At 39.5% G+C, this 26618-nt stretch overlaps 1 protein-coding gene across 4 annotated transcripts; it reads right to left on the bottom strand.

Moving 5' to 3' along the window:
- On the bottom strand, positions 1–26512 carry git1 (G protein-coupled receptor kinase interacting ArfGAP 1). 4 transcript variants are annotated; one of them, XM_081371522.1, is made up of 21 exons: positions 25997–26512; positions 20712–20845; positions 20526–20638; positions 19614–19719; positions 19258–19344; positions 18704–18834; positions 17179–17273; positions 16784–16826; positions 16306–16332; positions 15654–15702; positions 14496–14568; positions 13885–13982; positions 12368–12479; positions 12096–12223; positions 10803–10955; positions 9696–9977; positions 5363–5440; positions 5190–5269; positions 3613–3777; positions 2625–2688; positions 1–2540 (listed from the first exon to the last, which is right to left on the bottom strand). In XM_081371522.1, exons 1-21 carry the CDS (start codon positions 26046–26048, stop codon positions 2325–2327), a joined length of 2286 nt encoding a protein of 761 aa, XP_081227648.1. In that variant the 5' UTR covers positions 26049–26512; the 3' UTR covers positions 1–2324. The 4 variants fall into 4 exon arrangements, with proteins under 4 accessions (XP_081227648.1, XP_081227647.1, XP_081227650.1 ...); XM_081371521.1 differs by having other exon boundaries at positions 9690–9977; positions 25997–26508; XM_081371524.1 differs by lacking the exon at positions 16306–16332 and having other exon boundaries at positions 25997–26511.
- Between the last annotated feature and the right edge of the window lie 106 nt (positions 26513–26618).

Consider the following 26618-nt stretch of genomic DNA (forward strand, 5'->3'; position numbering starts at 1 on the left):
CACAGGAGACAATGATCTTTTTCTTTTATTTATTACAAATGTACAGCTTACGAGTCTTTATTACGATTTAAATGGTTTTGCTTAGTCTTTTTATTTAAATTCTATATCTTACAGGTAGCCTCTGCTAAACAAATTTCTCCCATCAGCTAATCTCTCATGTAAGAACGAGTGATAACGAAAGTCATAACAAGTACAGTGCAGCTAGTATGACAGATCACGGAAGAGAGAGTGTGTTTGTGTGCATTAGATTTTAAAAATGATTTCGCCATGTATGCATCTGCAGCAGGATGACTGGGAAAATGTCTACCTACTACCTTGAAAGGAATCAGATTCAGAGTTGGATATAGTGTGTGTGTGCATTGACTCCCTTTCCCAGATCCCTCTCTGAATATAGTGCTTATTAAATAACATCCCAATCTCTTTCTCCCAAGTCATCATCACAGTAAGCCATCACCCAGTGACCGTTCCTGACATGTTTAGTTGAAAACGAAAAAGAAACATACTTAAGCATACACGGTTTTCACTCACCATGTGCTTCTAGTGTGGAAGAGAGTACTGATTAAAATCAGTCTAGCAGATGTGCAAAGGCAATGATAAGAGATTTTCAGACAATCTTTTTGACACATTTTCAGGGGACGCAAACATTATCCCATTCCCCAAGTTGAAGAAACAAAAGGCAAAAACGAACAAAAAAATGGCTTAACTTAAAAGGCTGGTGGGTAAAACAGATATGGAAAACAACAGGAAGATTAAGGCCCATAGCATGACATCTAAAATGCAAAGTGACTGTACAACAAATACTTGATCGTGCTCACACACAGATGTGGCATCAAGCCTCAGGTGGAGAAACGTTCATCTACATGTGCGTTCGTACTGGAAGCTCCAGTTCAATTCCTCTTCCCATGAACATCGACAGCGAGGGGCTCATTCCCCCACCAAAGTGACGGCGATCACACCGACTGATGCCACAGAATGTGACTGCGCTGGTCCTGATGCAGCAGATGGACATCACATGTTTTCCCTGTGACTGTATCTGAAATGTTAGTGATGAGAACATTGATAGTGGTCATCTTCAACCATCAACATTCACATGTTTGTAGCTTATAGAACATAAGGATCTTCTTACATTAATAAACACATATGCTTGCTTAAAAAAAAAATCACAAAATTTAAAGAACGGCGTGAAATCAAAATCAAATATTCTCAAATGGAAAACTAAAAAAAGCCACCACACACACACAAAAAAGCCTGGTCCTGAAGTGAAGAGTCGTCTTTACTCCGCTAAACTGATGAAGGCCATTCGATTAAGTCAATAATGTGCAGAAAATGAAGACATGGTGTCTTGTCCTAATCTAATAAGCTGAAGACAATGTGATGATTGTGCTAACACATTTGCATTGTTCTGATAGCAAAACCCATTAATGTTGGGATTGAGATGAGATGAGAGGAGCCAGGATGAGATCCGGCGAGCCTTTTCTGTACATCAACCCCAACTGTTGTCTTTGTGCTCTAAGAAAAAAAAAAAAAAAAGAGGGATCCGCAACTGTAGTGTCATCACTCCCCTCTGCTCCTTTGGCTAGTGTTCAACGCAATTCGACAAAAACGAGAATGTAGTATACATTGTAAAACACTGTGTGAGTGAACCAGTGCTTCTACCACTGGAGGACGGGAGTGTTCTGGTTAAGTTTTCACAGGTTATTGTTCACCCCTGTTAATGTTCGCAAAGCTCTGTGTGATTTCCACTTGACAAACCGAAACAAAAATCAAAAGAAGACATCAATAATGGTAACAATAATGCGAAACATAAGTCATAGTCATTAAAATAACTCCAGTGTTGTTGTTTAAAGTCAGTACATTTGTCCCAAGAGAAACAGGCCAATGGAGCGGCACTTAAAAACATCAAATTAATCGAATGAGAGAGAGAGAGAGAAAGAGGAAAAACTGAAATAAACAATTCAGGAGGAACATTTCAAGTTCTCTGATGTTAGGAGTGCTTGAGTATTTCACAAAGAGAACCAAACAGCAGCCATCAGCACTGAGTTGTGGGTCTGCTTGTGTAGTGTTGTCATGTGTAGACGAGAGAAGATCCTCCTGAAAAACAGAACTGAAAGAAGAAAAGGAGTGTAAGGAAAACAAGGCCGCTCCATTCGGCTTCTCCCAAACATTCCACACCTCTGCGTCCGGGTGGCCAAAGCTGGATTGATCACCCATGCATCTTCGTTCCCTCGCATCATTTTTCTATCTACCTGACCAACGATTCCCAGCCGTCAGTTTTTACTTAAGTGTCCTCCTCCTCTCCCGTTTCTCAGTCTTTGCCCGGTGGGTCACTGTTTTTTCTCGCGGGTGGTGATGGTGACCAGCTGCTTGGCAGCTTTGGCAATGTCGTAGGCGCACTGGATGACCTGCTGGGTGAGCAGCTGGTAGTCCACCGTGCTGGTCGACGAGTCGGAGGGCGCCGCTTTACGACACTCTACCTGCAGGCGGGACGCGCTGGCCCCCAGGAGCTTCAAGGAGGAACGTACTGCATCCAGCGCTGGTCTCTGAGAGAAGCAGACACAACAGATTTAGTGCGTCTGGCTGGATGTCTTGAGGCAAAGAAATCACCATAAGACGCATTCACTCACCTTGGGAAACAGCGAGGCCATTTCTGTCACAGCTAAGTGGATTTTCTCTGAGCATGGCACAAAACTGCAAACAAAGACAGATGTTACAATGGGTTTCTTTCAAACTGCAGCAAAGCGACGCTGCAACCAGCTGTGAGGGGTAAAGCCCCGTTCACACCGCCAGCGACTTTGTCGCTGTATGTCGCTAGTCTCTGTACTGTGAAGTCGCTTGTGGGCGTTCGTAGAGCTGTCGCTCTAATGTTATTGGTAGACTGCACGTCTGGCCATATCTATACAAAATACCATCACAAGTGATATATACAACTATATCATTTTACTAGGAGTTAGGCTCAAAAGAAACAGTATGCTGTTGGGAGAGTGTTTTTATATTACCACAGCAGTGTTCAGTGGATTAAATCATTTAGCCTACTGGATTAACGATCGATCAATCAACAGATTAACTCATACTGTCATAAATTACTAAAACGTCATTCGAATTTGACAAATAATCAATTTTCTTGTCCCTAATAGTCAACATAATGCGGGGGAAACTGTAAAATGAACTGCAGCAGTGAAACTTGCATCATAAAATTACAACACTCGAACTAAATGTGTGAATTAAACTCACTGAGACTGTCGACAGTTTCTTTTCCATGCATCATTTTATTATATCCATGTTTGTGGTTAGTTACAGTCAAATCATATAAAACAGTGAAATCGCCCTCGAACTCTTCTGTCTTGCCTGCACTCGAGACGGTGACGTGAGCAGAGCTCCACTGAAAGGCTTCTTTCCTATTGGTTGTCGCTCGCGAAAATCGCTTCTCATTTGCATAAAGTTGAAATTTCTGAACTTTTGTCGCGCGTCTCGTGTCGCTTGACACGCCCACATTCTGTCGCCAACGGTCACTGTCGCTCGTGTCGCCGGAAGTCGCCAGCGCTCCATTGAAATGAATGGGATCATGTCGCTTTGTCGCTGGCGGTGTGAATGGGGCTTAACAGTCCATCCTACCTGTCGTGTTTAAACTCCTGTGCAGCTCTCAGGAGCTCCTGGATGTTCTTGGTGACCTGCTCGGTTTTGAGGATGACGTCCTCTGTGCAGGGCAGCGTGGGGTCAGGGTCACCCTCTGCGTCTTCCACTTCCCCCCTGCTGTCCTCCTCGCTGCTGCGGCCCACACTACAACACACCATATGAACACACACATTTCCATACAAAAGGCATGAAATGTATCGTCAGTGGGTTTTTAAGTTACAAGCAGCTTAGTAATAAGTAATTGTTATTATAGCTAATTTAAAAAGTAAGACAAATATATTACTATTTTACTGTAAAATATTTGTAATAATTATAATAATAATGATAATGTATTACACTTTTACTTCCAAAAAATATATTTTTATAATAACTGTTAATACTTATTACATTGCATCATATTATATAGCAGTATCTTATATTTTAGAAGAGAAATATATATTACTACTGTAAAATTACTCCAATGCTGTAAAAAATAAATCTAATATTATTACTAATACTAATATTATTATTAGAGGCAGTATTAAAAGTAATAGAGTAAAACAACACTAATATAACAATAAAAATACTTTACTGCAAAATAAAAAATAATTAACAACAATACAAATATACCACTTTTGTAATATTACTAGTGTAATACCTCAAATAATGAAATAAGTTATTTGAAATATTTCTTATAATTAGTAATAACATATACTGCATATTATGTAGTGGCTAATTTTTTTTTTGATTTATTACAAAAATAGACAAATATATTACCGTTATGATGTAATTTTTTTTACATTTAAATAGAAAAAATATTATTAATATATACATATGTAAATTAATATATTAATGTTAATTAACTTTTACTAATTTATATAATTCAAACAATTATAAATATATTAAAACTACAACAGTAATCCTACAATAGCAATATATTTCTTCATGCGTTAAAGGCCCGTTCACACCAAGAACGATAACTATACAGATAACGGACGTTATTATATAACATATATATTTTATATATACATACATACATATATATATATATATATATATATATATATATATATATATACATATATATATATAGAGAGAGAGAGAGAGAGAGAGAGAGAGAGAGAGAGAGAGAGAGAGAGAGAGAGAGAGAGAGAGAGAGAGAGAGAGAGAGAGAGAGAGAGTATATTATATAACGATTATACAGATAATCGTTGTGTTTATTCTAAGCGCACTACAGTCGTCGTATGCCACTTTAAAAGCTCAAGCTCTTTAAAGCAGGATGGATTCTGATAGGCGGTCAATGTTTTTAATCAATCATCAGCTAAAAAAAAAAATCTGAAAGTGATTCCAAGGATATCGTTCCTCTGTGCAGTTATCGTTACAGTTGTGGTTTGGAATATTCTTTTATATTTAGAATTTTTTTTTAACTAGATCTTATCGTTATAGAATTCGTCCTTGGTGTGAATGGGCCTTTAGACCCAGTTACACAGTTTGCAGATACAAATGTATCAAATTACACTTATGTAAAAAGACACTGAATCCTCTCTGCTTTGTTTTCAACGGTGGCTTGCACTCACCCAAAGGAGACATCGTATGTTTGAGAGTTGTCATAGTCACTATCAGTACCACTCCCGTATCTCTCTCCTGCTTTTGGAGTCTGGACAGGACAAACATGCGCAGAGAGATCTGTTACACATCACGGTCTGCAACTCGCATGTCAGTGCAGATATGAATGGAAACTGGCACTCACATTATATCGTCCGTCAGTGGAGGCTGACAGGTGCGGTCCTCCGTAGGGGGTGGGACCCGCAGGGCCGCCCCTTCGCACCTAAACACAAGCAGAACGAGATTAAGAGGAGGAGGAAAGCTGACAAGACAGTCAGCAGGCAGAGGATGAAAAGAAAAGAAGAAGCCTTGATAGTCTTTTCTGCACAGGACTGTTAGATGTAAGGAAATCTGCAGCAAAAACGCTGTTATACTATTGACTGTAATTCTGTTAGACTAGCTTAGTGTAGAGATTTTAGATATTGCAGTCGCAGAACAGCAAGATTCTACATTAAGCTCAAAAGCAAAACTGAATTAGTGCAATAACATCCTTTTCTCTAAACTAATGAAAATACTAAAAATAGACTCTCGCACATTACATTACTTGGAAAACTGTGCAGTTAACAGGCACAAAGGTGCATCTCAAATAAATGAACCATGACTAATAAAAAAAAATAGGACTGTCAGAAATAGCCCAAAAATGGAATATTGCATAATCAAAACATGGCATATTTGCATAACTGCAAAAGCAATTGAAGCAAATCAAAACAATGCATTCAAAAGACATCCAAATACATCCTACAGGTCTAAGAATATCCACAAACAGAGGATGATTTCCAGTTTCAGCGCTAACAGGAGCAGCACATCGATTCAGTGCACTATACAAGAAAACACTTCCTTTAGCGATGTGGCATGCAGCTCATTTTAGTGTCACTAATCAGGAAACCAATCAAATCAAATTTCAAACATTCCAGACACATTGCACAAGACAAGCATATCTCAATGAGAGCCTCTCTTGGCATATTAACCATTTTAGGAAAGATACAATGCAACTCATGCCAGTTCTATCATCCTATGCTACATAGACAATAGTGGTTGTGTCTCAAAATGTATTGAGCTGCCTACCTAAGCAGCCGTTTTGAGCATCATAGGCAAACCTGGTATTAACATCCGTTTTGGGTGAGCAAAGACAGATTGTGATCAGATTTTATTGAGAGGAGGGTTTTGAGATAATAATAACCACATTACATGAATAAATACATTAATTAAAACTTCTGCATGTTAAAGGGATTGCTCAACCCAAAAAATGAATGATTTGTCATCACTCACCCTCAAGTTGTTCCAAATTTGTATGAGTTTGACAGTTGATGCACCCCATTGACTTCCATATAAGGAAAAAAATGCTATGGAAGTCACTGGGGTGCATCAACTGTTTGGTTACCAACATTCTTTAAAATATCTCTATGTATGACAAATGATGACAAAATTCTTTGGGTGAACTATTCCTTTAATAAAGCTAGGGAATTACAAAAGTAAAAATCACACCTAAAATTAAAGTTCTGCAAAAAAGTAAAAAAAAAAAAAGGCAGAAATAAAAACACACACATATACAGTTGTAATCAAAATTATTCAACCCCCATTGCAAATCAGGTTTAATGGCAAAATGTACAGACTTTCAGCTGTTTGCAATGAACAAATCAAACAAAAGTAATTAAAATAGCTCAACAGAACAAATGTTTCAAGTGGTTTCCCCAAATTCAACTGAAAATGCGACTTTTAATGACTTCTGCAGTCTCAAAATTATTCAACCCCTTCATGGCACACATCTTTAGTACTTAGTAGACCTGCTGCAAACGAGATGTATAACCAGACACCAGCTTCTGGCAGCGTTCCTGAGGAATCTTAGTCCATTCCTCATGAGCAATGGCCTCCAGTTCAGTAATATTATTGTGTTTGTGTGCTGCAACCGCATCATCATGCGACCAGATATTTTCAATGGGGTTCAAGTCAGGTGACTGTGATGGTCACTATATAAACTTCCAGGACTTCTTCTTCAACCAAGCCTTGGTGGAATTTGAGGTATGCTTGGGATCATTGTCCTACTGGAAGGTCCAATGACGCCTAGGCTTCAGCTTCCTCACTGACAACATGACGTTTTCTCCTAGGATTTCCTGATACTTCAATGAATCCATCTTGCCTTCCACACACTACATGTTTCCAAGGCCAGAGGATGCAAATCAGCCCCAGAGCATCACAGAGCCCCACCAAGCTTACCTGTAGACAGTGTTTTCTTTCAACATATGCTTCATTCTTCTTCCTCCAGATATACCGCTAAAAAGTTCCAGTTTTGTTTAATCGCTCCACAGAGCAGAATCCAAAAACTTCAGTGGCTTATTTATATGATTTTGAGCACTTTTCTTGTGCTTTTGGGTCAGTAGTGGTATAGCCTAGTTGGAGTTCTGGCATGCGTTTAGTAGGTGCCTTAATGTGGAAGCTGAAACCTCAGTGCCTGTTGCCACCAAGTCTTGCTGCAGGTCTTTTGCAGTCACTTGAGGGTTTTTCTGAACCTGCCTTCTCAGAAATCTGGTTGCAGCCGTTGATAGCTTCCTTTTTCTGCCCCGTCCAGGAAGTGTGACCACTGTTCCTTTAACTTTGAATATGTGAACTATGCCTCCAATGGTGTCTCTAGGAACATTTAGTGCCTTCACTATCTTTTTGTATCCTGTACCTTGTTTGTGAAGTGCAATGATATATTCTCTTAACTTTTTGGACCATTCTTTTGACTTAGCCACATTTCTAACATGCAGTCAAACATGACACTCAACAAACCTAGCCAGTTCAAATATTTCATGTGTTCTAGCTCAAGCACACCTGGTGCAACTAATGAAGCCCTTGATTAGATGCTTCAGGTGTGCTTGAAGGTCAATTCACACCGCACAGACAAATGCCAACAAACACCAACAAACAAGTTGGCTGTTGAATTTAGACTTTCATGAAAAATAACTATTATGTTCACACTGCCCCAACAGACACAAACACTGTTTGAACATATTCAGTTGGGTGAAATCAAACCCAGACCAACGCCAATAGACGCCGACAGGGGTAACAACACTGATTCGACAAAACCCAACAAACGTGTGCAGTGTGAATTGGCCTTGAGACAACACCTGTTTTGCAGATTTATGCAGTTGTGAGGGATTGTATTCAGGGGGTTGAATCATTTTGAGACTGCAGAAGTCAATAAAAGTTTCATTTTCAGTTGTATTTGGGGAAACCACTTGAAACATTTGTTCTGTTGAGCTATTTCAATTCATTTTGTTTGATTTGTTAATTGCAAACAGCTGAAAGTCAGTAAATTTAGCCAATAAACCTGATATGCAATGGGGGTTGAATAATTTTGATTACAACTGAACATGTATATACTGTATATACGTGTGTACTGTATATACGTGTGTGTTTGTGTGTATTTTAAAAGACTACATTTTAAAATATATTTATATAGAAAACAGTTATTTTAATTTGTAATAATACTTCACAATATTACTTTTTTTACTGATTACATAAATGCAGCTTTGGTGAACATAAGAGAATTCTTTCAAAAACATTAAATAATTGTAATGTTTCCAAACATTTGACAAGTACTGTGCACACACACGCACACACACACAGATCTGCATGTAAATAAAGATAAGAATAAAAAAGTAACAGAAAAATAGAAAAATATATGTAGGTGTACTTAAAGGTGCAGTGTGTGATTTTTAGCGACATCTAGTGGTGAGGAACCAACATGAGAGAGTAGCCAGCAATGAGGTTTCTTTACAAATATAAATTAAGAAATTATGTTTACTTAATTATTCAGTAAAACGATATGTTATTGCGAATATTATTGTTACTTGTTCATCATTGTGTCAGTGTTTTATTTGCTGACTTTAGCTAGCTTCTTTGCACGAAGAACAACATAGTGACGAAACTCGTTTGTCCGTTTAGGGCTACTGTAGAAACATGGCGCATTTCAATGTAAGGGGACCCGCGGTGTATGTCGATAGAAATGGCTCATTCTAAGGTAAACGAAACATAACGGTTCATTATGTAAGGTCTTTATACATCACTGAAAACATAGTCATGTATATGATATTTCATTTCTGTCAACAGATCCTCCTAAATATTACACAATGCACCTTTAAGATATTCACATTTAGCACAGTACTAAAGACAATCACAATTCTAGCTAGTCCACTTATGATCAAATCATTCAAGACAGTTTTTGATACCAGGTGTAAAAGAGGTCTATTTAGGCGGCTGACTCAGTTTGGAGACACAGCCAATATCTACAAAAAGATAGGTGTTATCAGGGCAGGAAGTGCTCTGTCCATGAGGTGGCGGTAGAGAGCAGTGAGTAATAGTGAAAGCAAGTGAGCAATAGTGAAAGCAGGTGCTCCAGGCAAAAGCAGCACATCAGTGTGGGTTCAGGTAAGCAGAGGGAGAGAGTGAGTATAAAGTATAAAAAGATCAGGCCGGCCACTAATGCTCACACTTACGGGGCTGAGAGGCAGCAGGCGGCCCGTCAGGGGGTCCAGGGTTGGGGTGAGAGCTTTGGGGGTGGTCCCCACAGGCTCATACATAGAGAAGGCTTGTCTATCCCGGCGGAGGGGAGCGGACGAGGGTGCGGTTAGGCCGGAGTCTCCACCTACCCCTCCTCCACTGCCTGTACCCCTTATCCCACCGGACCACAGCCCTGTGCCACCACCCCCGGTCAGAGCTCCACCGGCCCCAGCCTGGGCCCCCCGCAGCACGCTGTTCTCCGTCTGCATCCGCGTGATCTACAGGGATGGAGGGGCATCACGGGGAGTCACAAACACACATACACAAACACAAGGACCAAAGAAAACACAACAGTTGCAGTGCGGATGGTTACGACATGCTGGGGGCGACAAAATGGGGTAATTCTGATAGACAGGAAGTTTAAGGTTGTCTGAACAAGGAAGGGCTTCATTCTCAGTGAGACGTACATGGTATATGATAGTTACACTACCGTTCAAAAGTTTGTGGGCAGTAAGATTTTTTTTTATAAGTAATTAATACTTTTATTCAGTAAGGATGCATTAAATTGAGCAAAAGTGATTGTTTCTTTTGAACTTTCTATGTATTAAAGAACCCTGAAAAAACAAATGTATCACGTTTTCCACAAAAAAAAAATATATATATATATATTAAGCAGCATGTTTCAGCATTGATAATAATATGGAAAGTTTCTTGAGCACCAATATTATATTATATTAATGATTTCTGAAGGATCATGTGACACTGAAGACTGAAGCTGAAAATTCAGCTTTGCATCACAGGAATAAATTACATTTTATAATATATTAAAATTATTTATACAGTTATTTTAAATTCACAATAGTGCCGTTTTATACGTATTTTTGATCAAATAAATGCAGCCAAAAACATAAATAAAAATCTTACCGACCCCAAACTATTGGACAGTAGTGTACGCGAATACAGTTCTGCTCTGTTTGATGGTTTGGGATCAGTTTGTGTGATGGTGAGCTGTAGTTTATGGCAGCATTACATTTCTATCTGTGTGAAATACACTATATTTTCAAAACAAGGACACACAGTTTAAATAAAGTGGGTGGGCGCACCTCCTTCTGTAGCCTCCGCAGCTCCTCACTCAGGTTGTTGTTGACCTTCATGAGCTGTTGAACTTTGGCCTCAGAGGATGCCAGTGCTTTCTTCACCTCCAGATACTCCTGTAGTGTGATGGGCCCATCTGACAGGTCGGATGAGTCCATGCTCTGACACACACAACACAAATCACAGTCTAATGTCAACAGCAAAAGGAACAGATTTGACATTTTTATAAAACACATACACAATTATGAATTGCATTCATTTATTGTAGTATTTACATTACGGTTTAAAAGTTTTGGGTCAGTAAGATTTTCTATGGAAAGAAATGAATTCAAGCAAGGACGCATTAAATTGATCAAAAGTGACAGTAAAGACATTCATTAAATGTTACAAAAGATTTCCGTTTAATAAATGCTGTTTTTTTTTACATATCAGCCTTGGTGGGCATAAGAGACTTCTTTCAAAAACATTTAGAAAATCTCACCAACCTCACACTTTTGAATGGTATTATAAATTTAAGTCAAAAGAGCTCACCACAATATTATATATCATTTATATTCCTAGATTTGTCTCAGAGTTTTTTTTTTAAATCATTTGGCATGCAAAAACAACAAGTCAGATCATTTGGAGTATTAATGCCCATATGTATTTGTAAACCTAAATGAATATGGAGATTTTAATTAACGATATTATAAAGCATTACCAGAATGGATTGTGTAAAAGGATATTTTCATACAAAAAAGCACTAAAAAGTCAACCATTTTGAGTTAAAAAATAAATGTTTGTGCAATATGAGGTTTAATTTGTGTTCCTCTACACTCAGTTCACTTCCGGTGTGTGTGGAGTGAGCATGCTCAGACACAGCTTCCTGTCTTCAGCTGCAGAACAATAGCTTCACTGATCACAGCCTTGAAAGGGGATGATATCATTCTGCAAATATGAGGCAGGGCTGCTGCTACTGTTCTTCCAGTGGTGCATGCGGGGACATGACAACGCTGGTGTCTGTACTACTTCTGTATATACTAATTTGCTGGTCTGGCAAAACCAAGATCGACAACTACCAATGCCTAACCTATAATATAAGAAATTAAACATTTCCCAAGATTCAGTGGATCATCTGAAATTGTTTCACCAAAGGTTTTAATGTTCCTCAATTAAATCAGGTGGTTTCATTATAAAAAACGAAGGACATCTGGATGGATGAACTCAAATCTTCCAACTTCTCACACTTATAATTAGGTTTAGGTGGAGTACAGTGATGATTTTCCCCAGGTAAACTCCCAGTTACCATTTGATGAGCTCACCTTGGCCCGGTTGTTGCGCTGGGTGTTGTTGTTATTCTGTGCGGTCAGCTCGCTGTCTGTGTCTTCGTCAGACGCTACGCTGTCATAATCATGCTGGTCATCGTCTGCCTGACTCAGATCCAGCGGGTCTGAAAAACAACAAACACGAAAGATAACATCATTAATATGAGGAGAAACTGCACTGGCTTAGCTCTATCCATCTTTACTGAAGCTGTATTATTGATGTTCTCCTAAAATCTCAGAGTTCGAGAAATGCAGTGTGGGCGTCTCACCCGTGGGGCTTGTCAGGCCTTTTCCATGCTGCCGCCGCTTGGCATCGCTGAGAATGTCGATAATGAGGGTGGCGAATTCTCGCGCATTAAAGCGAGCCAATTTCTGCCGCCCCTACCAATGACAAAAACATACACATTATGTAAAAATATTTTATCGTTCAAAAGTTTGGGGTAAGATTTTTTTCTTAAGAAATTAATACTCTTTATTCAGCAAGGATGCATTTGATGAAAAGTGACAGTAAAGACATTTATAATGATACAAAAGATTTCCATTTCAAATAAATGCTGTTCTTTTGAACTTTCTACTCATCAAAGAACCATGAAAAAGTGCATCACGGTTTCTGCAGAAATATTAAGCAGCACCACTGTTTTAAATGTTGATAATAATAGGAAACAAGTAAGAATCAGCATAGAATGATTTCTGAAGGATCATGTGACACTGACGACTGGAGTAATGTTGCTGAAAATTCAGCTTTGCATCACAGGAATAAATTATATTTGTCAATATGTTGAAACTGAAAACAGTTATTTTTTATAAATTGTAATAATATTACACAATATTACTGTTTTTACTATATTTTTGATTCAATAAATGCAGCCTATGTGGGCATAAGAGAGACTTTACATTAAATAATCTTAACAATCCTAAACTTTTGAATGGTAGCGTGAATCATTAATGTGTTTTTTACAGTTAAACTCATTTTTGGGCAAAATTCGTGGAATTCGGCAGAACAGATTGAAACTTCGTAAAAACATGTTAAATGGAAAGTTAAACATGCTTTTTAAAAAAGAAAATTAAAGTTTTGGGGGATGGGTAGAATTTTATGAATGATGGCCATAAAGGAAATCTGCAGGAGTCTGTGTCTGATTAAAAGTTGAAACTTGCTAAAGTTTTATATGAGCACTTAGTCACTCTGAAATGCATATTACAGAACAGTCTATTTTAGCTGAGGGAGACTTGGACATTTTAAAGGCTGGAAAACACTGCCACATCAACAGTTCACTGTCCAACTCTTGACCACTGGGTGTACGTGTCCCTCCTCCCATCATCTCTTTTCATGTCTCATGTATATGCAAAGAACAGGAAATTCTCAGCCTGGCCAATCAGCCCGCAGGAAACATGCCCCCGTGTGAACGCACTTAATGGTCTTGCTGTATAAAAGAACTATTTCAAGCAGAAATACAGAGAAGGTCATGCAAGGATGCCAGTGGAAACACAGAGGGGGAGGGAGCAGTCGCGTGTCTGCAGCAGTTACGCAGCTGGAAAACATCCATTCGTTGGTTTGCAGGCCGAACCCGGGCCTCAGTCAGACGTTCGTACAGCCACAAAATGTCTATTTTTAGCTTTGTGTCTGCTGCACCCCAGATATCATCTCTCCTTTGTGCCTCCATCAAAAACAGGCCCGCGTTGAAGTGACGGCCGCTTACGCAAGGGGGAGCAGGAGCGGAGAGCTTCCTCCCAAACATACTTCAAACACATCCTCTGAGGCTCAGGAATAAAATGCTGTGCGTGTTACCTGGTTGCGCGTCGCTGAGTATTCAGGGTTGACGGGTAAGAAGGGGACGGCACTCCGTTCAGTCACAAGCGTACTGTGGTTCTGAGTTGTCAGCCACACTGAGAGAAACAGAACGGACACATATAAACAAGACAAATATATACAAACAGATTCCGATGTCGTAGCCATGAGGTTATGGAGAGTACGCATCTACCCCTCCCGTTCAGTTTGTGTGTGTTTGGCCCCCTGCCTCGCTCACAGCCCTGCTTACCATCAGAATCTCAGTCTGCCACCCCAGCATGATACCTCTTCTCCTCTACAACCAGGAACGGGAGTCGAAAGAGAGAGAGAGAGAGAGAGAGAGAGGAGGAGGAGAGAATTCCGCGGCACTCCCTCGCCCTCGCTCCCTTTCACCCTCCTTCCATCTAAGCACCTCTCCCTCCCTTCTCTACATGCTGACTGCACCGCTAAAGTCCTTCTATAGTCAGTGTTTATACAACACCCTGATCACTGCGTCTCCAGGGACACGACTACAACGTCCCCACGCCTCTGGACAGCTCCATAACTACATTAGGAAAAGAGTGAGATGCAGGGAAAGCTGGGACAGGAACAGATGGGGGTTTGAGTCTTACCTGCATCATTCTCTCTACGGTCCACTTCGTCGTACACATCCATAGCCAGCTCCTCGAACAAGCGGTTATTTAACTGTGTCCACACACACACACACACACACATACACAAACATATCAGTATGTGGCATTAAGATTCAGGTATGGGGGAAAAGAAACACGAAATCACAGCAAAATCAGAGCACACACACAACAGGGAGGCATCAGTGAGAAGACAAAACAAAGCAAGACGCTCCAACAAGGTACTAAATATAGATTAAATGCAAGCTCAGGGAACTCAAAGCATCTGCTTATTAGATCTACTGAATTTCGAAGCATTTGAAGAGTTTGTCAAACATACGGTTTTGATCTCAAATCTCTCAAGAAAAAGGCTAACGCTGTATCCCATTCCCAACTAGGAATTCCTACGACAAGTAAGTTTTGGACCAATGAGATTTCAGTGTGGGTGGAGTTTCCCAGTGCAATTGTACAGAAATAAAAAATCGAATGACCAATAAAATGTCCTGTTTACTTGATAGAGCTGGTTAGAACAAAAACTTTACTTAATTTACTCTTGTTAGCGGACATTGCTAGTCTTGTTGTGAACTAATCCGCGCCAGTTAATCCACATGAAACATTGGATTGTCTTCGGAATCTTTAGTCGAAATCTAAAAATTAGCTTGTTTGTGCGCAGACAGATTTTCCTAATCATGCGTTTGCTAAGGTCACAGCCTGGCACAAGCGAGTTATTTTTGCTCTAGTTAGCTTGTCCACAAGATGGCAACACCGCCCCTACCCATTGCTTCACATGGAAAATAAAGAAACAATCCAAACAACAAACTACTGGAGACGACAGAAATAGATGCCCATGTTGACAAGCGCATGGGTGAAGGGGTTACGAGATACACACAGCTCTAGTTTAAACGACTACAAAGGCTTTTTTATCGCTCATAATTTCTGGAGAGAAATAGCAGACAATGGACTATCGGGAGGCACAGTATCAAACGGAGAATACTGCTAAGCATTTGGCTGTACACATATGTTGGTGTTTGTGTCAAACTGATGTATACTTGAAGTTTAACATGGAAAAGCTTTTGTCGCTTGTTGCTTTGTGTTGTGCCTGTCTAAAAACTCAAATTCCCTTAATTCTCTGTAGCAGCTCATTAACCTGCAATCACTCACCGCTTGAAGCTTCTTCTTGGCTGCCTTGGCCAGTTCAGAGAGGTCCAGGCTACGCAAAGACAAAGACACAGACACAGGAGTAAAAGGATGCTGGAGTCATGCGGATAGAGAAAGATGAGGAGAGAGGAAAGGAGAGGGGTGGGAATGAGGAGCTGGTTGAATGGATGAAGTGTGGGGACGGGACATGGGCAGCCCAAAAAGATGAGGAGATGTACTTAGGTCAAGATAATGACAAATTTTCTTATCTACTGTTTGCTATTATTTCCATAACTTTTATTCTATTAACATTAACCAGAACGTACTTATTGCATTAACTTCAAGCAAGAAAGACTACATTACCTACAACAGCCTAAAACCAGTTTTTTTTTTTTAACTAAAATCATTTTTTAGTTGTTTGGCTATTGGCTAACATTATAGTATAATTTTTGTTTTTCCGAGGTGGAGCACTGAATGATAACACGCACTAAAATTTGTGCACAAAAAGACAAGGAATATGTATTTAGGTAACAATGGTACATTTTGATTTCATGTTGACTTTAAATGTGTAAATAACCTCATCCCTTCAGACACCCACATCCAGATGAAGGCCATGTGAGAAAGAAAGAGAGCAGGGTTTATGGAGAGGGGGATGAGAAGAGAGAGAAAGAGATACCTCTGCGTCGGGCACTTAGGGCGAGCTCTGCCTCCAAAAGCGCAGCAAGATGGAGAGAACAGAGAACGAGTGAGCGAGACCGAAAAGTGAGCAGAAAACAGACAGAGAGAGAGAGAGAAAGAAAAGGGATAGACCCCATATCAACACTACTTCTGGACAGGTCAGTTAAGTTCTTTCAGCTGTGGTGCATTTGATGTGTCAGCCCTGCAGAGGTTGAGACACACACTCTGCCCTAATGCAAACTGATTGACCGTGTGGCGCAACCTGCTGGCCAGCACACTCAAAAACACCCGCTGCCAACTGATCTTAGTACACTTTATCTACCCTGAATGGGCAGCGCTATGGAAAAGACTTAAGGGAGGATATCATGCATAATGGCAGGTAATAAATAAAACTGCACTGATGCGTTTCAATATTTATACGCAGTATTATTTCTTATTTTGAATCAGACACACAACCTCATACACAAACAATGTACCTGTCTGCCATCTGAGGGATAATATAATGACCGTTCTTGTGATCTGCAAAAACACAGACAAAAGAAAAACATGAAGTTTTCAATTTCATTCGGGAGGACAGATTGTCTGTTTCACACCCCCCACACAGGTACAAACCAAATTTACAGGTTACAGTATTCACGCTGTATGTGTAAGCAGCACAATAGAAGCTTAGGTGTAATAAAAATGTCATCACTGAGCCTATTTTTGTGTGGAAAGCACACTGAACTCAGCAGAAAACATGTTAAAAATGCAATATAAACCTTTTTATCAACACTTGCAATTTGGATTTCGATGAAGCAACAAAAAAAAAATGTATTAAAGGAAATACTGAATACTGTAAAAATGTTTATTGGTTATAATATTCTAAGCTCACCTGGGCGACGGCCACACAGGTAAAAGGCCAGTCTGTCTGTGAGCTCATACTGACACTCCACCAAGCGCTCGGCGAGCTCCACGTGACCTGCTTGCCTGCAAGAACACAGTCACATCACAAACCCAAGACTCTAGATCACTATAAACCTATAATAACAAGAACAACAACAATATATAGTCAAGTCTCCCAAGTCAAGTCTGAAGTCTTTATCACTGGAGTATGAGTCAAGTCTGGAGTCTTTTGTCACGAGTCTGAGTCATTTCATGCCTTACAAAAAAAACAAATAAATAAATATGTCATACTCAAATATCCTATTATTTGTATTGTATAGACAAAATATATTATCTTTCTATTATCTGTTTTGTGCTATAGGTTTAAAGGCTAGATTTTATTTGTTAATGTTTTAACATGCTTGCAATCCAAAGGAGTCATGCAGCTGCACCACAGTATAATAATGTGATTAAGCATTTTGGTCTCATAAAATGTGATGTCGTCGTTCCGGCGTCTTTAATTGTTTTCCCACATTCTTTGCTTCTAGCCGATTTGACATGTTAATAAACCCAAATGAACATATGGCACAGTTTCTCCCGTCATGTTTCATGGGACTTTCATTATATTATTTTGGAGTTACGTGCAATACACTGAAGTCCAACTACCGCGACACGTAGGGGAATATATATGACGCAGATATTATAAGCAGATATTATAAAACCCATTAAAAATAAAAAATATTGTTTTTTTATTATATCAGTAGTTAAGGATTAAAGACTTTACGTAGGATTAAAGACGTTTTTAAAATATTCACGAGTCCTTTGGTCGAGTCCGAGTCAAGTCTGAAGTCATTTCAGTTCGAGTCCGAGTCAAGTCTGAAGTCATTTCAGTTCGAGTCCGAGTCAAGTCTGAAGTCCATTAAAATGTGACTCAAGTCCGAGTCTAACTCGAGTGCCCATCTCTGAGATATATATATATATATATATATATATATATATATATATATATATATATATATATATATATATATATATATATGTATATATAAATCCCACAACTGTTTAAATGTTTGAGGTCAGTAAGATTTTCTTTTTGAAAGAAATCAATACTATTTTTCCAACAAGGATGCATTAAATTGAGTGACAGTGGCAGTTCTGTTCATCAAAGAATCATGTGAAACGTATCAGTTTTCAGAAAAAAAAAAAAAAGCAAGAAACTGTTTGTAAAGGTAATAATAATAAAAAAAAAATCTTTGAGCACCCAATTCGCATATTAGAATGATTTCTGAAGGATCATGTGACACTGAAGACTTAAGTAATGGTGCTAAAAATATATATATATATTCTGCTAAATATATTAAAATAGAATAATAATAACAATTATTTTAAATTATAATAATATTTCACAATATTACTGCTTTACTGTATTTCTGATCAAATAAAAGCAGACTTGGTGAGCATAAAACAGGCTTCTTTCCAAAAACATCAGACAGATCGCGGATGAGGAGCCAGTGACCCCTGTGTTTTGTGTTTACCGGGCATAGTCTATAGGTGTGCGGCCGTTGATATCTGGAGCTCCTGGATCCGCCCCGTACACCACCAGCAGCTCGGCCTGCAGAACCTGCCCCGCTTTGGCGGCCACATGCAAAGGGGTCGTGCCCTTTTCCTGTGGAGGGAACATCAGATGTTTGACCGCCACAGATTACAGGCTCTGTTCACTCTGCTGTTTTCAAATACAAGTCATGAAATCTAACCCTTTCTTTTCAGACAATGTAGTCAATATCTGATGCATCTATATTGTTTGCCATAGTAATGACTTTAGAGAAAAGAAAGGACAGAAACCTATATATATTTTGGTTTGGAAAGTATTTATGCATTGGATCAGATTTTTAAAAATCAAAATGTATAAACAGTTACAGGATACAATGAACAATAATGTTCATAGTTCGACACAGAAACAGATTCTCTGTTCCCATACTGAACAACACAAAATTAATATCTAACAATCTAGAAATCATAAGATCTGTTTTAGTTGTGATGTAGAATAACTGCCAGAACAAGGAGATCTGTGTAAGATGGCAGATCTTACCGGGTGAAAGAAGTTGGCTTGTGCCCCCAGTGACAGCAGCCGTAAACACGTCTCCAGACTTCCTGTCCGCACACTTGAGTGCAGTTGCTGCAGGCAACAACAATAGAATAAGTGAGTGTGTGAGAGAGAAAGACAGAGGGAACAGCAAGCAGACCTCCTGCGTATCCTCTCATTATGGACGTTCAATAGCACTGAGGAAGGCACATTTATTCACTAGCGGGGTGTCATTTTAAGGGCCCTCCTGCAAGGGCACAGGCAGTGAGAGCAGAGAGAGGCCGAGGAGGAAAGATTGAATGAGTGCGAGAGGGAAGAGACTTAGATAAAGAGTCCAAGGTGATGTCTTGGGGCGGTCTCACCTTGCTGAGGTCCTTCGTAGTGACCCCATCATCATCACGGCAGGGCAGCTTGTGGACAAAGGCTAACATCTGGTACTTGGCGCGAATGAACTCTGACTTGGTGGGGCTGTGGGGTGAGAGATACAAACATAGATCAAATAAATCAATTTCAAAGTCAATGAATCAATCAATATAAAATGGGACACATGGTCCTGCCTACATAGATAGAGTCAAGGCTGGTTATTTTAAAAATGGTTCCTTCTCTGATGTAGCCTGATTGACTCAAATCAAACCATACAAACCATCAATTAATTTATCTTACCATCAAAAGTTTCGCTATATATATATATATATATATATATATATATATATATATATATATATATATATTATGTAATCAAAATTATTGTCATTTTTCATTAAAGTGATGCCTGAAAGAGAGATTTTAGGAATGTAGATTTTCTCAATGCACTCGCTAGTGGCAGGTGTGGCAGAAAGTTCATTTTGGACCCAGATTCATGAATCCATGTCTCTGCTTGATCGTATTTATATACCTAAAACTGTATTATTAATACTAAATCTTATTATGTACTTTTGCTTTATTATTAGAGCTGTGATGAAGATGGTACAGAAAATGATTGAAAACAGATGTGCTCGAACTTTCGTCACCTGTATGAGTGTATGTGTGTGAATAAGACTGGGCTAACCACTGCACCACTGTTCTGACAAATTACTCTTTAATTACTCTGTATTTTACTTTTAAAATCTCCTCTCATTTATTCTGAGTGAGCAGATTTGCTAGTCTGGTCTCAGCGGTATGCTATTACATGGAGCTCCAGGAGAACAATTATATACTGCACGGACCAATAAAACAAAAATTACACCCCCAGTCTTCTGGTATATAATGCATGAATGGTTGATGAGATGGCTTACTGGACTTTATCTTGTGGGTTTGGTTTCCTGCGGCCACTCTGAACTTGTGCTGGATCCAGCAGGGAGTGTTCCCAGATCGAGTTAGCGCCGTTACTGGCCAAGGTCTGCACCATCTGAGACACACGCACGCATTTGTTAGGCTACGATCTAGCAGAAATACGTGTGTGCGAGAGGCTCTTTAGTTACCTGCAGTAAGGAAGGAGGCCAGCCGCTGTGTCGCAGGTGTTTGACGATGGAAATGTGTCGGCCCAGGCTCCGGTGCACAGAACAGCATTCATCACAAATCAGAACCCCTCGGTTTATACTGCTCCAGCCCGGGTCTGAACACACATGATAGAGTAAAGTACATTTCATCGAGAGAACGAGCAAAAGACAACATCAATCGAGGGCTGACTTTTCTAAAAAACTAAAAACGAAGGCAGGATGTGGAAAGACTTACTCGTTTTGCTTAGACCGATCACAAAAACAACAGCATTTATATATTCCTGGGCCTTCTCCCTACATCTTGTGTACCTTATTTTGGTCTTTCTTTTTGGTGCTACATTGAACACTGTTGTCATTGATTCTGCTGATGAAGAAAATGTCACCAGTTAGGTAACACAGTGGAAATTGTGAGAATGATTTGTGTTAGAATTATAAACAAATGAAATCATTTGGCCAGCAAAAGTGCATTCATGAATTTATAGCTGTCATGTTACATTATTTAAAGTTGTATAATTTCTAGCTATTATTGCAAATTAAAAACGTAAATATGTGAAAACAATGTTTAATTAAATTTTACAGATATTTCTCTAATGCTGCAAAAATTTAATTATAATTTTATCATTTTTAGTGGGGCTGGTGAAAATAAATAGACATCCACACCATACTGCCCTGCTCTGAATGAGCTTATCTGAGGCAAAGGGCTCTCCTCATATGAGGCAGGGTACGAGCGTAGTCAGGACTCAGGACCGATCAAGTGTGACAGAAGTGTGCCTCTGACTAACACAGGCCCCCAGAATCTGGCTAAAATTAAACCAGCACCCACAATGCTTCAAGCACATAATCTCATCCACAGAATCTCACGAAGCAGGGGTTTGATATGATTAAAATGAGAGATTATTTTTGCACAAATGTAAACAGTGTCATAACATGATTATTGATTTCCCGGATGAATGCAAACACAATATGACATCTAAAAATGGAAGATATTAATACTGATATGTAGGAAGCAGGTTTTTTTTTTTATTACAGTTTTAAAATTAAAAACAGTAATATTGTGAAATGTTATTACAATTTAAAATAACTGTTTTCTATTTCAATATATATTTAAAATGTAATTTATTTCTGTGATGGTAAGGTTGAATTTTCAGCCTCATTCCAGTCTTCAGTGTCACATGATTCTTCAGAAATCATTATAATATGCTGAGTGATTTAGTGCACAAGAAACATTTCTTATTATTATCAATTTTGAAAAGAGTTGTTGCTTTATATTTTTATAAAAACTGAAAAAAAATTCAGGATACGTTTTTCCAGGTCATTTTGACCGATTTAATGCATCCTTGCTGAATAAAGGCCAGTTCACACCAAGGACGATAACTATAATGATAAAGATATAGTTTTAAAAATCTTTCTAAATTTAAAAGAATAGCAGATTTCACACCATAACAATAATGGCACAGAGGAACGATATCACTGAAATCCCTCTCAAAATGTTTTTTTTTTTTTTTCAGCTGATGAATAATAAAATAAAAATAAATAAAAAACATCCACACCCAAACAGAATCCATCCTGTCATCTTTAAAGAGAGTTAAAGGCACACTATGCAGTTTCCGTTTTTCTCAAACAGCGCCCCCTAGAGTCGCTGTGGAGTACTTGTATTTAACGTTACTGTCGTGAATACCCCTCACGCAGAGCCATCTCTGCACTATTCCGACCGCGTTTTCTTCGTCGTCTCTGCCATGATTTACGTCTGAAATGTGTGCTAGTGTCTTCCATAGAGGCTGCTTCATATGTTGTTGATGTATGTGACATCGTGCCGTAAAGCAAGTCGTGATTCTCGCGAGATTTGTCAGGGCGCCACCTCTCAAACTTGCATTGCTGGTTTTGCCAGCAGTTGGTGTGGACACTAATATAGTAATAGTTCTTGGTGTGAACGGGCCCTAAAAGTATTAATTTCTTTCAAAAAAAAAAAATCCTGACCCCCAAACTTTTGAATGGTAGTGTATATACAATTAAAATATGGCAAATGAAACAAACAAGTGTTAATTTAACTCTCAAATTCACTCAATTCACAAACAAATATACATTTATAAGATCATACGATAATTTTCTCTTTTAGTAAGTAATAGGAGGCATTCAATGTAAAAATTAAATTTTATGTTTAAAAAATTAATGTCAATTAAAGGAGAACTCCGGTCAATTTTAACATTGAGCTCATTTTTTTGTAAATTTGGAGTGCTGTCAATATAGAGAACAACGACAAAAATCGGTGTTGCCTACACCGTGTTATCCTCTTTTTAAAATTTGCACCCTGTTGACTTCAATGGGGCAAGTTTTAAACCTGCTTTTAGCCTCTTAACATCCTTGATGTGTCATTACAAGTGCACAGCCAATGTGAGTGATTCCTTCAGAGTGATCACGGGTGAATCTGACTGCAGTAGATGTGAAAGATATGAATAAAAATGATGTTATTTCAGCCAGCGCACATACCTGTATTTACATCCTGTTTTCGGTCGAAGTCCATAGTAATCGTTTGTCGAGTTCACACGCATAGGTTTAGTTACCTATGATCACGCGCGTGAACTCGACAATCGATTACTATTTTTGTCGTTGTTCTCTGTATTGACAGCACTCCAAATTTACTAAAAAATGAGCTCAATGTTAAAATTGACCGGAGTTCTCCTTTAAAAGGGCTGCTTGTTTCCTTATTTTAGGAGAAGAGAAGGCTTATTTGAATCCACCAGATATTCATATACAGCCAAAAGTTTAAATCCTGCATGTGGTGAAGAACTTAAGATTTATTGGCTTAGCTGAAAATAAGATGGTGTTATTAAATCCCCTTTACGGTCTAAAGATGGGCAGACATCAGAGATAGAGCTGAGCACCTGCATGTGGGAAAATCAAAGATGACGCCATACTTCTTAACTAACATGCGCATCCTTCCTATAAGTGCTTGAAACCATTAACAGGAACATCTTTATCCCCCCCCATCTCAAACGTGACTTTCTCTCTGCTTCTAATGAAATTTCACATGTACACACGTACGCACACAGACTCAATGCACACGGCGCCATTCAGTCCTGAGTGACCATGCAATTGACAATCTTCCACACATTCATTCATTCTCCTAACACATTTACCAGAATCCATCTGTCTGTCTGCCCACCACCCATTCCTCCTCCTCCTCCTCCTCCTCCTCCTCCTCCTCCTCCTCCTCTCTCAGTCATCAGTTCCTCACCTTCCAACACACTCACCATTAGCTACATTCCTACATGTCAAACACGAAAATGACAAGCTCAATCAGCACCGCGCGACAGGCCAACGCAAGGACAAGTAGTGTGTGAGGATGCAAAAAGCCACACAAGCACTCAGATGTGGAGTGGTCAGCCAGGGGCATTTGTGACAGTGTTTGAGGCCGACCTTAGAGCATGACTGCAGGTAGCTGAGGTGGTGAAACAGAACTAAACTGTCAAAAACGAGACACACTCTCGCATACACGTACATTCCTGGAGAGAGAGCAGCTGTGGATGCGGGAGCAGCTGTCATGCCCCCCGTACCACCCCTTGGTCCCCCCCGTGGGGACGGTGAAGCTAAATGAGCAAGGCCAAGGGTGGCCTAGAAGTGACGGCACAGCTGAGCGGCATCAGAAATATGTTTTGAAAACAACTACTAAAGGGTTATTATGTATTTTTTGGGTGGTTTAAACGGCTGGTAACTTATTGAGCAATACATTTTGGGACAAACGGGTAAAAGCCGGACAACGTAGGAAGTTCATCTTTATTTAAAACATAAATGCAGGGTTGACTTCCATCTTTTTCACTGTAGTATATATTTAGGGAAATTGTTCCTTGTCTGAGGGCATGTGTGATGGGACTAGAAATGGTTATAAACAACTCGAACATATGCTCAACTATGTTGCAACCTTGATCAGTGGAAAACCTATACATCATATAGATATAGGCCTATGTATCATTGCTGCTCACTATGATTTTTGCCACTGCTCATAATAATTACAGAAATAAAGTACCTTAAACCAGCATGAGCTAGTTTGAGATTTTTAGCTGGGGTCCCAACCTGATCATATTGGTCTGTTGGCTGGTTTTAGAGGGGTTTTGGGCACTTTTCAGCTGGTCATGCTGAGAGACCAGCTTGAAGACGAACTACGCAACAGCTTAGGCAGACTGGGAGACCAGCTTAAACCTGCTAAGACCAGTAAACCTGTTTTGGCTGGTTTAAGCATTTTTTATGCTTTTTAGAATAATAAACGATATACAGCAGCAGCACAGAAATATTCCTGTTGGAAAAAATAATTATATACATATTATATACATCAAGTAAATCATACATCTAATAATCAAATAATGCATTTACATACTTTGAAACAGTATAACAAAACGAATGACTAAACATACAGGAAATGTGTAACTAATCAATATCTACCCACAAAACTGTTATCTAGAAGCAAAGTTGTGTACAACCACAAGCAAATACTGACCCACGTCAGAGTTTGATGTGTCCTGTCAACCTGCTAACGATACGATAGTTATTTTACTAGTCTCAACCCAAGTTCAGATTAACTAGATTCGAAAACAGTACAGGACAAACTGAGCTAGTATTCTGGTAGCCGTAATGCATTTAACGTTTGTAAAAACAGGAATGTGTTTTACTCAAATACTGGCAAGGAAGTCATACAAGAGTCCGCAGGCTACTTAGCAACCGAGCCTAACTACTGTCAGTTAGCATTGTTCGCTACAGAGCCCGTTTTCGTGCTCAATATTAACTCAAACTCACTTTTAATTAACATAATTAGTTGTCACTATAATATGTGCATATACAAGGATTGGCCTATAGTATAAATCTGCTGCTTTTAATTGACAGCAGCCCGCAGCCTTGTCAACTGGTTTAGGATGAGTGCTAACAAGCAAAGGATAAAACTTTAGCCACGGAAGCAGGGTAGCTGCAGTTAGAAGCTCAAATTTATACCCGTAAAAGTAGTAAATATATGAAATTATCTAATTTATGGACAATTGTTCTGTCGCATTATAAACCGTAAATACACGCAGTAGTAAATTAAGAGTGGGTTTAAGGGAGGGAGCAGATATGTTGGGCCGCAGTATCGTCCTTAATATTCGGCCACTTTCCTGACGCGCGTAACCGAGTATCCCTGCGCGTATGTGGGCTTGCGGTTCGCCCGCTTGCCGCCGCGCTCGACCGAGTTCGGGACAGCCATAGCTCACAACAACGCCTCGATCCATAAATCTCAGCCTTACCTGGTGCACTGCAGTCGGCGCACACCTCGGTTCTTTGGACTTTCCTGGACATCGCTGAAACCAAATCTACCGCTTCCAAAGATTTTAGTCCAATACTTAATATATTTGGCTTGCTGTCCCCCCAGGAGCGACGTCTGCGATTTTAATGCCGCCCTGAATGTCCGGAAGCCGGCGACGAGCTCTCCAGTGCTCCCGGTCCTCACCCTTGTCTCTCCTTCCTTTTTTCTGCGGTGTCTTCTGTCTTAACGCTGCTAGGATTTAACGATTCCTCTGAATGAATCAAAATTTTCAGAAGGCCCCTTACGTTATCAGATTATTTAATATTGGGCGTCCCCACTAATGTTTTTTCCCCGACCATTATCCAAGCCCCGTCTCTGTCTCGGGGAAAAGGGGGTGGGAATAAGAAAAGTATGGATACAGTACACGGTTTATTTACATCCACTGCCCTATACACTTGACTTCTGTACGGCGGGCTGCATACTCTCCCTCTCTCTCTGACGTCTGTCTCTCGCTCTCTCGCTTTCTTTCTCTTGCCCCACCGTCGTTATTGCACAGGCGGGGGCAGACAGAGCAGAGGGACCATGCAGTCATGCCCACCAGTGTAGATGAATTTTACATAACA

Source organism: Scardinius erythrophthalmus (genome assembly GCF_964197995.2).
Source record: "Scardinius erythrophthalmus genome assembly, chromosome: 7".
In the NCBI taxonomy this organism is placed as follows: Eukaryota; Metazoa; Chordata; class Actinopteri; order Cypriniformes; family Leuciscidae; genus Scardinius; species Scardinius erythrophthalmus.

Excerpts from the sequence above, each read along its gene's own strand:
- git1 (XM_081371521.1), bottom strand. The coding sequence starts at position 26,048 with ATGTCCAGGAAAGTCCAAAGAACCGAGGTGTGCGCCGACTGCAGTGCA. Across the intron at positions 18,835-19,257 it reads AAGCCAACTTCTTTCACCCG|GAAAAGGGCACGACCCCTTT; the intron begins GTAAGATCTGCC and ends TTCCCTCCACAG. Across the intron at positions 3,778-5,189 it reads ACATACGATGTCTCCTTTGG|TGTGGGCCGCAGCAGCGAGG; the intron begins GTGAGTGCAAGC and ends GGTGTGTTGTAG.